Source organism: Callionymus lyra, chromosome 4 (assembly GCF_982586985.1).
Source record: "Callionymus lyra chromosome 4, fCalLyr1.hap1.1, whole genome shotgun sequence".
Classification (NCBI taxonomy): domain Eukaryota; kingdom Metazoa; phylum Chordata; class Actinopteri; order Syngnathiformes; family Callionymidae; genus Callionymus; species Callionymus lyra.
In genome coordinates, this window is record NC_141821.1 from 28,980,249 (window position 1) to 28,991,610 (window position 11,362).

An 11,362-nucleotide genomic window follows, 5' to 3' on the forward strand; every position below is an offset into this window, starting at 1 on the left:
TGGACAGGTGGACAACCACACATGCTCACTCCCAGACATCTTGTTTACAATGAATGAACGGAAACAGTTTTTGTTTTTGTTATGTATGATGATGCTGCTGCTGGTGTGAGTTTTGTTATTGTTGTTGTTTTCATGTACGTGCCCACTATCTGTGTATAATTTGCAGTATTAACGTGAGATCTGTCAAATTGAATTTTTTTAATTTTTATTTCAAACAATAGTACATTTGTCTCTGTGTTTCAAGCATAGGCAATGATGAACATCTTCTTCTGTGCTCCTCTTCAGCAGATGTCACTTGAAATAATGTCTAGCAAGAACCTGTTTCTCTACTCTTAAGAGTTTTAACTGTAAAGAGTCTTGAGATAACTTTGTTTGGAACTGACACCTTAAATAAAGGTCAATTAAGTAGCATTTTAATAGTTCGCAATCAAATTATTTCTGGCTCTGAACATTACTATCATTGTTCGTCGGTTTACTTTCTCTGACAATTTCAGTAGTGGTTGTGTACATGTGTTACATTCCTCTGCCTCCAACATTGAATGTTTAACAGAGAAAACAGTTGAATCTTCTCTTAACCAGGGTCATTTGGTCAATAGCAGTCGAGCTCCGAGTGGATTTATTGACCCGCCCGGTCACAGAGAGAATTCTGTCTCTAATCTGTGATTTAAACCGGCCGCACGTGCGACACTGTGTTGGAGATCCAGCTCAGTGAAGCCCCGCGGCAGAGGAGCCATCGATCTGCTTTACTTGGACCAAGTAGGAGCAGCAGAACCTAATGTGACATCGATGTCGCTGCACGGGAGAGAGGCAGTACTGAGAGGAGGTGTCCATGTTTGACCCGCCCCAGGCATATTGAAACATAGATTACCAGATAGATTCAATCAGGAAATTATTGTTTTCATGCATCAGGAGTTGACAAGGCACAAAAGGAGGTTCCGTTTTTAAGGTGTTTTCAAGAGTTTGTTTCTTATTGCTATGGCAACCATTGGACTTGACAACACACCACAGAGCAGGATCGCAAGGAGAAAAGGTAGAATGTTTCAATTTCAATAACGTTTCAAGTTATTTTATTATCGTCTTGATCTTTACAACGCTTTATTATATCTGGATCATACACAACGTTTGCTTTGTCTACATGAAACACATACAATGATAGAATATCCAGCTACAATAAAATACAAATCTACTTATCAACCAAATGATCAACTGCAGTCAAAACATTTTCAACTGATCATGCAAGATGTTTTTGTCCATTGAATAGGTCCAGAGAACTGTTGTTATTATTTAGTATACATTTATACGTTTACTTCACTGAATATTTACTTCATACTTAAATGTAAGTTATTTTGTTTATCTCTTACTCATATTATGAAAATCTGTATTTTGATCGTTGAGGTGTGCCAATAAGTAAGTAAGTAATGTATATGTGTAGAGTGCTTGTCCAGACCATACTCCATAAAATATATGATAAAAGTGGAAATTAATTGCGTCATGCGTTCCTGATAGTCTTATTTATTTATAAGTTGTTCATGTTGTTGATATGTCAATATTTCTTTCCCTCATGACCAAACCTGTGAATGCATATCGTCTCTCATGTATATTTCCAAATGAATGATCTTTGAAGTCAATTATACTTATCCTTGTGAAAGTCCACATTAAAACTCCCTGTGATTTAATTGTATATATTTACTTGTTTATATACTGTTGTCTCGTAACTAAGAATCTTTATCCAACCTTGTGAATGACCTCTTATTCAGTAGCTTTCCACTTTAGATATCAAAATGTATAGTCAATAGTATCGAATTATTATTTTTTCAATCCAGAAAACAAGATCACAGTACTTTTTAAACGTATTACAGCTGTTACATGCTCCAGAGAACTCATTATAGCACATACGTTGGTCTCTCATTCTTAAATCCAAATGAGTTATCAGTTGATAACTCAGTAATTATCTCATCTCTGCTCAAGAACACTTTTGCAAATTGGTCTATAATTACCAGTTTAAGACGATCTTTAAGAAGGCTATAACGTTTGCTACCTTCATTCTGTCGAGAATGTTGGCCGTTTGCAGCGTCACAGAATACATATGCATGTCCAGACTCAAATAATCATTTTCTTTTAATGAGTGATTCCATTACCTTTTTTAATTTCAGACTTTTTTTAAACTCTTTTCTTGCCGTTGTCCCGTCCCTAACAGCTAACCTTTCCTGGAGGTCTTTTTTAATTGATCATTTCTCCCCTGAGCTACACATAGTTAATTAGCTTCTTTAGCTTTGTAAGCTTCATTAGCTTCCTTAGAAGTAACATTGCTATTTACCCTATCTTAGTTATTTTTCTTGTCATATATACGTTCAGTGTGATTCTTTCCTTTACCCACGACTTCACTTATGCTTCACACTTATGTAAGAACTTGTTTTTGAAGGCAAAAAACTGCAATAATAAGCCATTTCATTGTGTCTTTTGAGGCGCTACTGCTTTAGTTAACCGGTCTGGTCACTTCCTAATGATACAAATTAAAAAAAATACTTGTTGAATGTCATTGGATTATTTTTTAAATCGATAATTAAATGTATTAGAATGTCTTTAACTGTAGTTACAATGATCATCATCATCAAAGCCATTTTGTGTAAGTCAGACCTTTTGTGACTTTGTTGAACCTTTTTTGTGTTAGTCATTCCTGCAATACAAATATAATTCAATTCTTCAGCTACAGACACACATTGGACTGGTACTGACAACACAACTTAACACAAAGAAATATTCTTTTGAAACCAGTATTTTCCCATCAGAGTCATTCAATATTGTATGTTTACTATTTCATTGTATTCCTTCAATTATTTGTCAATCTGGTTAAATAAAAAACCTCAGGAGTTTTAAAAAAGAGTAATTACGTTTAATGATATTTCATCTTCAACCTTAGAAAATCTCCCCAAACAAAGGTCATACATTTTCTTCCTCTTTGAAGGCTGCGATCGTCGTAAAAAAATACTCTTTCAAGTTGTGAAATAAAAACTGTGATTGTTAGAGATTGATTTGTCATCACTGGCAAACTACCGACTGCACCCTTGAGTCTGCAGACATCAACAGATGAATGACAGTTGAATTCTTACTTTCAGCATCACGTCCAGGTTTTACAGAATGTTGAAGGCGAAGAAGAAAGAGCGAGCGGACAGGAAGAAAGCCAAGGCTCTGTCGCGGAGGCTGATGGACACCGTCAGGATGAAAGAGCTTGATAGAGCGGTCAGAGAGTTCGAACCTGAATATTCATGTGCTTGAAACATTTCGCCTCTGAGACGTTTCACTTTATGTTCTTAGAATCTGACCGGGCTCCACGTGGCTTGTTTGAATGGCCACCTGTCTACGGTCCGCCGCCTGGTGGAGTCCGGGGTGTGTTGCCTGGACAGCAAAGGTTGTGACGGTCACAGACCCATTCACATGGTTCTCTCGGCACACAGCGCCCCCAACACCATCCACTGCCTCAAATACCTTCTCAACAAGGGAGCCAACGTCAACGTGTATGTTTTACCTGCACCTGAAACCCAAGTTTAGTTAAGTCAACCGAAGGAAATAGCTATTGTTCCTAACACCACACCAAAACACATGCAGAAGCTAAAGTGTTAAATTAGAAAATGCACAATAAATACAAAAATCACAAGTTAAAAATGTTCTGATGCTTTTTAGCGGTGTGTTTTGGCGAAACTCAGGCGATACATATAATACAGGGGAAACTATGCAATATATTGTGATACTGTAGGAACAAGTAAATATTTGTAGTATTGTACAAGTACTTCACTTTGGTGAAGAATTTAAAGACCACATGGTTATTGATGAAGTCGCAACTGCTTTAATTTGAAACCAAAATATGTCAAAACATCAGCTTTAGAAGCTGCTGACTTTGACTGTATCCTCTCGTCCCCAGTCATCTCCAGGATTTCACAGGATTTTATTGGTGTGGAGGACATAATGACTGCCGCCATCTAGCTGCCGGAAGTTTAATTGCAACACAAAAATGAAGAAACACTGTAAATATTTGCATTTGATTTGAAGATGTAAACACAATTTTATTTTATTTTTTTATTCTATTTTTTATAGAATTAATTATTAAAATATAAAAAGGTTTTTTTAAAACATTGCTGTTGATTGATACAGTGCTGTTGAATATTGATTCAGTATCGTGAAAAATAATATTGTAGTAAATAAGTTATCGATATTTTCTCACACCCCTAATGCTAATCACTATTTACATTTTACTGTGCTGCAGGTGCATCGGTTTAAAACATTAAACTTTTGAGTTACATATGCTTTGAACTCAAATTAAAATCATATGAAGCTATGAATTGAATTCATCTTCCTGAAGGTTTGATTCTCTTAATACCATTTCAATTTCAGAAGTAAAATATATTTTGTTAAGCCCTGTTTTAGGTGTGTTATAGTGTGTTATAGGCACAACATTTTAATTCATGTGGTTAAGAGCAGCAGAAATAACCATGTGGTTGTCTTTGAGGAAAGTTTGCACACATCTGTTTTAAATATACACAAGATGAGATGAGGATCAGCACCGCTTAGTTCATTATGAGAGAAGTCACTTTCCAAGTTCATATCCCAACTTTTGTTTGTGTTGCTCGGGGCAACAAACACCAGCAGTGGCAAACGATTCTGTGATGATAATGATGATTGTAATGAGGATAATAACACCAGCAGAGATGGAGTCAATTATACAACGATTCAATTCTCCGTCCCTTCATCAGCTTCACAGATGCCGGACACACGCCGCTGCACCAGGCCTCCTCCCGGGGCCTCCTGGACTGCGTGAAGATCCTGGTCCAGGCCGGGGCCAACGTGTTTTCCAAGGACAGATTGAGACTGACCCCTCTGGACCTGGCCCGCATCTGGGGCCACCAGAAGGTTGCCAGGTAAAGCATGGGAACATCTGAGGAGAAAAAGCATTGAGCTGAGCGTGGATGTCTCTCAGGTATCTGAGGACCTGCATGTGGATCGGAGACAAGATGAAGGAGACGGAGGAGAGGAAGGAGGTGGAGCTTCTGTACTATGACCTGCTGGAGTCCGACATCGATTACAGAGAGGTGAGCGAGGCGAATCAAACCTGAATACATCTCCTTGAGAGGCTGTAATTGTGTGATTTGAGTTCTCATTCTGGAGCTGAGCTGGTCTCTCTGTTGCAGGGACTGTCAAATGTCAAGGTGAGTGAATGGGCCAAGAAAAAAGGGGTGCCCGTGCAGAAAACTCGGAGGCGGAGTCGAAGCACACCTGGAAGGTTCCATACAAGGTGCGCGGAATCCCCACCGCCTCCGCCCCTTCGGCCGTGGGCCATCTACTCCGGATGCCCCCCGGCGGAGCCCCAGAGAGACCCCGACCTGCGCAAGAACGTGAAGGTTTGGTGGGACTTCAGAACCCAGAAGTTTGTGTACAACTGCACTTGGGACAGGAAGCCGTACTCAGCTCCTGGAGTTGATCAGGACATCCTGAGGAGGGTGCTGTTCCCCCGAGACTTCTACCACAGGGTTCCCTTCCACGCGGTGACTCGCGACATTTTGCAGGTGCCCCGTCGAGCTAAGTAAACAACTTTCATTGCGTTTAAGAAAACTACCTTTCCTCTTTGGTCAGTAATAGATAACTATCGAGACCTAATTGAACGAGGTTACTACAGATTTATCTCCAGTATGTCCAACGTAAACCATGCAAAATTAGCTATGTAGCGATAAAAATTGATGGATTTCATTCGAGAAATGGCACTTCAGGAGGTCAGCTTATAAGATGGTACTTATTTAAATATGTAAATCAACTGAACTGGACCACAGCCAAAACAATGTACCACTGGCAAAGAGCTGAGCTTGCTTTAAAAGTTACGAGACACTTTTTGTAATGAAAGTGGGCCCTTACTTCATTTCTAATTTATCTTTTCAAGAAATTAATATTGTGCTTCTTACATACATTCAATAATTAATACTTCATTAGAAAAGCTCTTCACAGGCGTCACACTGGTCCAGAAAAGGGCCGAGACGGTGCAGGTTTTGGATCCAACCATTCAGGCACATATAGTAGAACCAATCAGGCGTCTGGATACAGAAATCAATTGATTGTCAGTCAGGTGTTGCTTGTTTAAACCGACACCTGATTCGTTAACGCATGTGTGCTTGACCGGTTGGAACAAAAACCTGCACCGTCTCTGCCCTTTTCTGGACCAGTTTGACACCCAAAATCAAACAAAAACAAAGTCAGTAATGGATGTGTGAAATTCATACGTGAAATGTAATATTTGTGACTAAAACTTTATTTACATGTTGTACTTTGTTATTACGTGCCAAATAAGTGCATTATGAGGTAGAGCTTTAAGTAGATACAGATATTTACTAACTATGGGTTGTACCAAATGCACCAATGGTTTAGTATAGATTTTATTATAGTATATTTACGATATATATGTTATTGATCTGAATCCTATATATAAGGATTCCTCTTTTCTATAGTTTTGTGTATTAGAAAAAAGATTGAGACATTGTATGAAAAATGCTAAGCTTTTAAATCAGTGTCATTTTGTTTATTAAGTCAAATAAATGTCAAAAACATTGTTTATTAAACTAATAAAATGCTTATATTTTGAGAACCTTTCAACATTCTTGGGCTGGAGACACTTGCACATGTATGTTGTCATAGTCATGAGGGCTCAACCGAGAGAGCAAGAAGAGAAATCCCCGATCACCAGGCTCACCTGTCGTAGCAGTCTGTGCTCCTCCATGGATCCCCCTCAGGGACACGGTCTCAGGTGAGGACTTGTCAAAGGCATGCATACGTCGGTGTGACAGCCGGAGCTGTACGGTGTGTAGGTCGCAAGGATTTGTCTTTTTTTTTCTTCATGAGGCACTTCACACCCCGTCAGGGTTCAAAGTGCACTCGCTGGTCAATGTGGTTCATCTGTTGTGACATCGATCTGGAGCCCTCAACATCCGAGAGGAGACAGAGACGGTTTTATCACACGGGGAGACTTCTTTTTTAACATAAAGACCGTCCTGAATCGTAGACTCAAACATTTGAGAAACTAAATATTAAATGCATCACCTACAGGTCGCAAGAATCAAGAGACATCTGGTCTTCTTGTAAGAAATAAAAGTGTTACTGAGGCCCAGTGATGACAGCAAGATGCCACGTCAAACATGCTATTATTTGCTGTACAGTAGGACGATCATACATTAAATGTTTGCTGTGGCTCTTTGGTTCATTAACGCAAAAAAAAGAGAAGCAATTCAGACATTTGTTATCAACTGTTTTAATAGAACTATCAAATTATTTGTTTGATTAAGTTTTTTTTAACCAAACATGCAATCTTACAAAACTCATTGCACAGGTCGGGTCAGTGAGTGTGTGACGGCCGGTTCGTTGACTTAAGACCAGATACGAAAAAAAACCTCCTTTTATTATTACTCATTTAAAACAGTCCAAAGCGTTTTGCGAGGGGCAGCTGACACAGACTAACAGAAAGATTCACAGTTTTGTGCACATGAAGCCTTTTACTAAAAAAAGAAAATCCTCGGGGCATCCACAAACGTACACTTCTCTAAAGTGAAATCCAACTCTGGCTATGATCGTCTGTCTTTTGGATGTTCTGAAGAGTGAGACAGGACAGGATTTAGTGGCGCCACCTTGGACAGACGTCGGCAGAGTCAGAGACAGACGTGGCTGCTCAGAACGTAAATATAGACAGAGAACGAGACAGTGCAACATGGAAATAAGAAACCCCCCCTCCCCCATCCGTGTCTGTCGTTGGCGTTTCAAAATCGTCATGGCCTTGTCCATCATGGTTCAGTCCCTGTCATGTGATCGTCTTCTTCTTTTGGCCACAGTCTCGGATTTATCCCAAACAGAAGTGTTGGAGTCAGTCTTTCTTTTTAGCTCCACTCAGCAGTCCCCTGGGGCTGCGCCTCAAGTCCAGCTCCTCAGTACATCTTCTGTCTGCTGGGCAGCACTGCCTCCTTCAGGAAGGAGAAGACCAGGAGGATCCCTGACCTCTTCCCTCTCTTGCCCTTGGTGAAGTAATTGGACACCACATCATCTGTGGAAAAATGTCAGTTATACATGTTGGATTAGCACCTGTGTGAGGCTTATAGTGCTACATAAGTCACATGATTAATGATTATTTTGCATTCATAAGCCTTAAATCCAAAGAATTTTCAAATTTTACGTTAATTTTTACATTCTTCTTAAGCATGACAGCTGAGTGTGTACTAGCGTAAAGTGACCCTGTGTCTCTTCTGCAAAGAGTCAACACGTGTATCCGGTACCGACAGTGCCAAAAGTTTTTGCGTGTTGGTAACTAATTGGTACCGTCTGTTGTTGTGAAAACGCTAGCCTACATTGTGCTTATAAAATGTCGATATAATAGAAATTACGGGATAAAAATGGTTCTATCCTTCCAACGATATACACCATCATATCGTCAGATTCCAAAGCCAGAACTAGTAGCACTCTCCACTCACATGGGCCTGTCAGTGCTGTGAGCGTACCAGTCTGACACCAACAGTAACAGACACATTGTGCTAGAATGAGAAATATTTTCTGTTCAAGCGATTAGAGAGTCTGCCTATCACATGTTTTATCGAGGATAGTTTGTCTTTATACAACAGCCATGGGCACACAAGTGTGTTACACATGCTTATAAATAATGAAGAACTAACATTTTTGTGACGTGCATGGATATTTTTCAATATACTCGACTCACTATCGAGTTTTGGTCTCATTCTCTTCAGTTCACACGTGACACTTTTGGCTAAAAAAACTGATATTCAATATAAAACAAATATTTGAATTAGGGAAATACACAACTGCTGCAGCAACACCGCTGGTGTTTAAAATTCTGCCGTTAATGCTTGAATTGTTGATGGAGGCTGCAGCACTGACTGCAATATCTAACTCTCTTAGTGATGATGCAACTGCAGATGGTGAAAGTTTTTCGTTTGAAAAAAGATACTTGTGGAAAATCTGACCAAGAGTATTGCTATTCCTCATTAGTTAGCTTAAGTCCTTTGTTTTAAATCATAGAAACAAGCCTTTTAAGCAAAGTTATCCCTTGTGATCTTTTCCTGCTCATCAACCACATGCAAACACCAATATTCAGACAGCTTTATATCAAATTCATTCACTCATCACATTCTAAATACATTCATAAAAACTGTGAACTTGGATATAAATGTTTCATACCTTGCTGCACGGTGGATGGAAGGACATTCTCTCCGGCTGACAGCGACACAAAAAAGGAGAAGGGAATGACCCAAAGGCAGATGGTGAAATACGCCAGAACCTGAATTCAGTCAGATATGTCAATTTAGATACCATGTATAGATGAATGTCGTCAGTGATGACATCTGTAATAAAGATTGACGAACCTCTGAAAATGGATAATATTCCTGTGCAAAGTACTGAAAGGCCATGTAGTGGTTCACTACTACTAACACTGCGGATGAAAAGAAAAACAATTTATCATTTTTCGGTTCAATACATTGCCTTTTAAACCATTTTAGAAGTAATCTCAGTTTCTTGTCAAAATACTTGGTGGTAAAAAAAAAAACATTGAGGTGCATTTTAAAATACAGAAATTAAAAAAATAGCATAGCTGAATGTTTAAACCAATTTAAACCAAAAAGCATCACAATTAGACTCTTGTTTGAAAGAAGATACAGTTGATTCTAAAACTGGGATTCTGAAAAATATTAAAACGCACAAGCCTCAGACATAAACATTCAACCAATTCAATAACAGAGAGAAAGATCAACACTACTCACCACACGATAGGATAAAGTTAGGCGAACTCAGCAGGATGTATGGGAACGTTTGCAGGAGGCCAAAATAAACCAGGTTGGTGAAGAGGCCGACTCCTACCATAAATACTGGGAACCCTTCAAAAAGGTACAGACCTGCCAACACTGCTGTGGAGAACTAACAAGGAGCATAAAAAAGCACACCAGGGTCAGTCAGACAAACAAAACAAGCCAATCTGATAAGACTCAACAATCTTACCAAAATCATGTATTTTATTATTCGACTGGTCGCCACTGTATATTCTTCTATAAGCTCGGCCAAATAATAAAGACCTGCAGCTGCATGGGGAGAAAAAAAAACAAGAAATTAAAATCTCGATTGGCAAATGACACAGAAAGCAGTGTTATAAACACACAACAATAACTTTATTTAACTTTAGACACTGTAAGCTTGAACACTAAAGGGTTTCAATCTAGTGGTAGATATCTTTCCAAGACGATATTCGTTTAAGAGTGTCTAATAAAGACAATATCTCAGGCCACAGTAAGTTAACAGCCACACCTTCGTCGTGGCGAGGAATCTGTGGACGTGGATTTACCGCTAACAACACACGTGACGTGTTCAGGTGACAGGAGACCAAAAGTTTGACAAACTTGTTCTGGTCAAAACAAATACATTTCTCTGTTCCATAATCCCTTAGCATGTTTAGAAAGTTATTTGGAGGAGTATGTCAAAATTACTTTTATCCCGCCTTGACTGAGAAGTGTTTATGGCTACTTTTGAAGTCAAAGTCAACAAAGAGCAACACTTGGACACATTATCCGTCCTGGTTATTAAATGTATTTCACTTGAACGACAGAGTTTACATCCATCTTAAGTTTCAGTAGCGACAGCTCACTAGCTAGCTTAGCCGCTAGCTATCACCTGTAGTTACAGCTCAGCGTTTGGCGCATATCCTTGATCGATTATTTACGAAATATACTCTTTAAACGTAACAGTCCAATATTGCCCCCTTTTAAATTATTTATTTAGGATAAAAACAGGGTGCAACGCTCAAAGCTAGGCAAATGTTAGCATGCTAAAGCTAGCTAGCTAGCCAGTGTTTACGTACCTATTGCAAGCGTCACGAAGGAGACTTGGATCAGCAGCGACAACCAGCTCAGTAAATAAATAAACCACATCTCGCTGCATGTAAACAAACACTCAACAATTTAAAAATGTCTATTATAAAACGGGGATCCAGCCGCTACGTGGGGATGTAGCACGGTCAAAGGTCTGACCCAGTGCTGAGGAGAGCATGAGAAGGATCCAGAGAGAAGCTGCTGAGCTCCGGCTGCAGAGACATCTGTGGCCGGAGGACAGGAACGACAGGAACGACAGTTTTAAATATGGAACATGGAAAGAAACAAATAATCACCGCTGAGAAGAGGAGATTTTGATGAATAATAATAATAGTTTTCTGATTAATAATACACATATATTATCAAAAAATGTATTTTATCTTAAATGTAATCTGTGGTTTTGTGAATACTGAAATAACAAAAATCTTTAATCCATTGAAAGAGGACATTTCCGAGTGAATAATAATAGA

At 39.1% G+C, this 11,362-nt stretch overlaps 2 protein-coding genes across 2 annotated transcripts; one reads left to right on the forward strand and one right to left on the reverse strand.

Moving 5' to 3' along the window:
- Positions 1-3,115: 3,115 nt before the first annotated feature.
- Positions 3,116-6,414, forward strand: ankrd53 (ankyrin repeat domain 53). Its single transcript, XM_087788188.1, has 5 exons — positions 3,116-3,240; positions 3,316-3,515; positions 4,749-4,913; positions 4,973-5,084; positions 5,184-6,414. Exons 1-5 carry the CDS (start codon positions 3,139-3,141, stop codon positions 5,577-5,579), a joined length of 975 nt encoding a protein of 324 aa, XP_087644314.1. The 5' UTR covers positions 3,116-3,138; the 3' UTR covers positions 5,580-6,414.
- An 851-nt stretch (positions 6,415-7,265) lies between these two features.
- On the reverse strand, positions 7,266-11,077 carry tex261 (testis expressed 261). The gene is made up of 6 exons (XM_087788189.1): positions 10,883-11,077; positions 10,030-10,109; positions 9,795-9,948; positions 9,399-9,466; positions 9,214-9,313; positions 7,266-8,068 (listed from the first exon to the last, which is right to left on the reverse strand). Exons 1-6 carry the CDS (start codon positions 10,950-10,952, stop codon positions 7,953-7,955), a joined length of 588 nt encoding a protein of 195 aa, XP_087644315.1. The 5' UTR covers positions 10,953-11,077; the 3' UTR covers positions 7,266-7,952.
- Between the last annotated feature and the right edge of the window lie 285 nt (positions 11,078-11,362).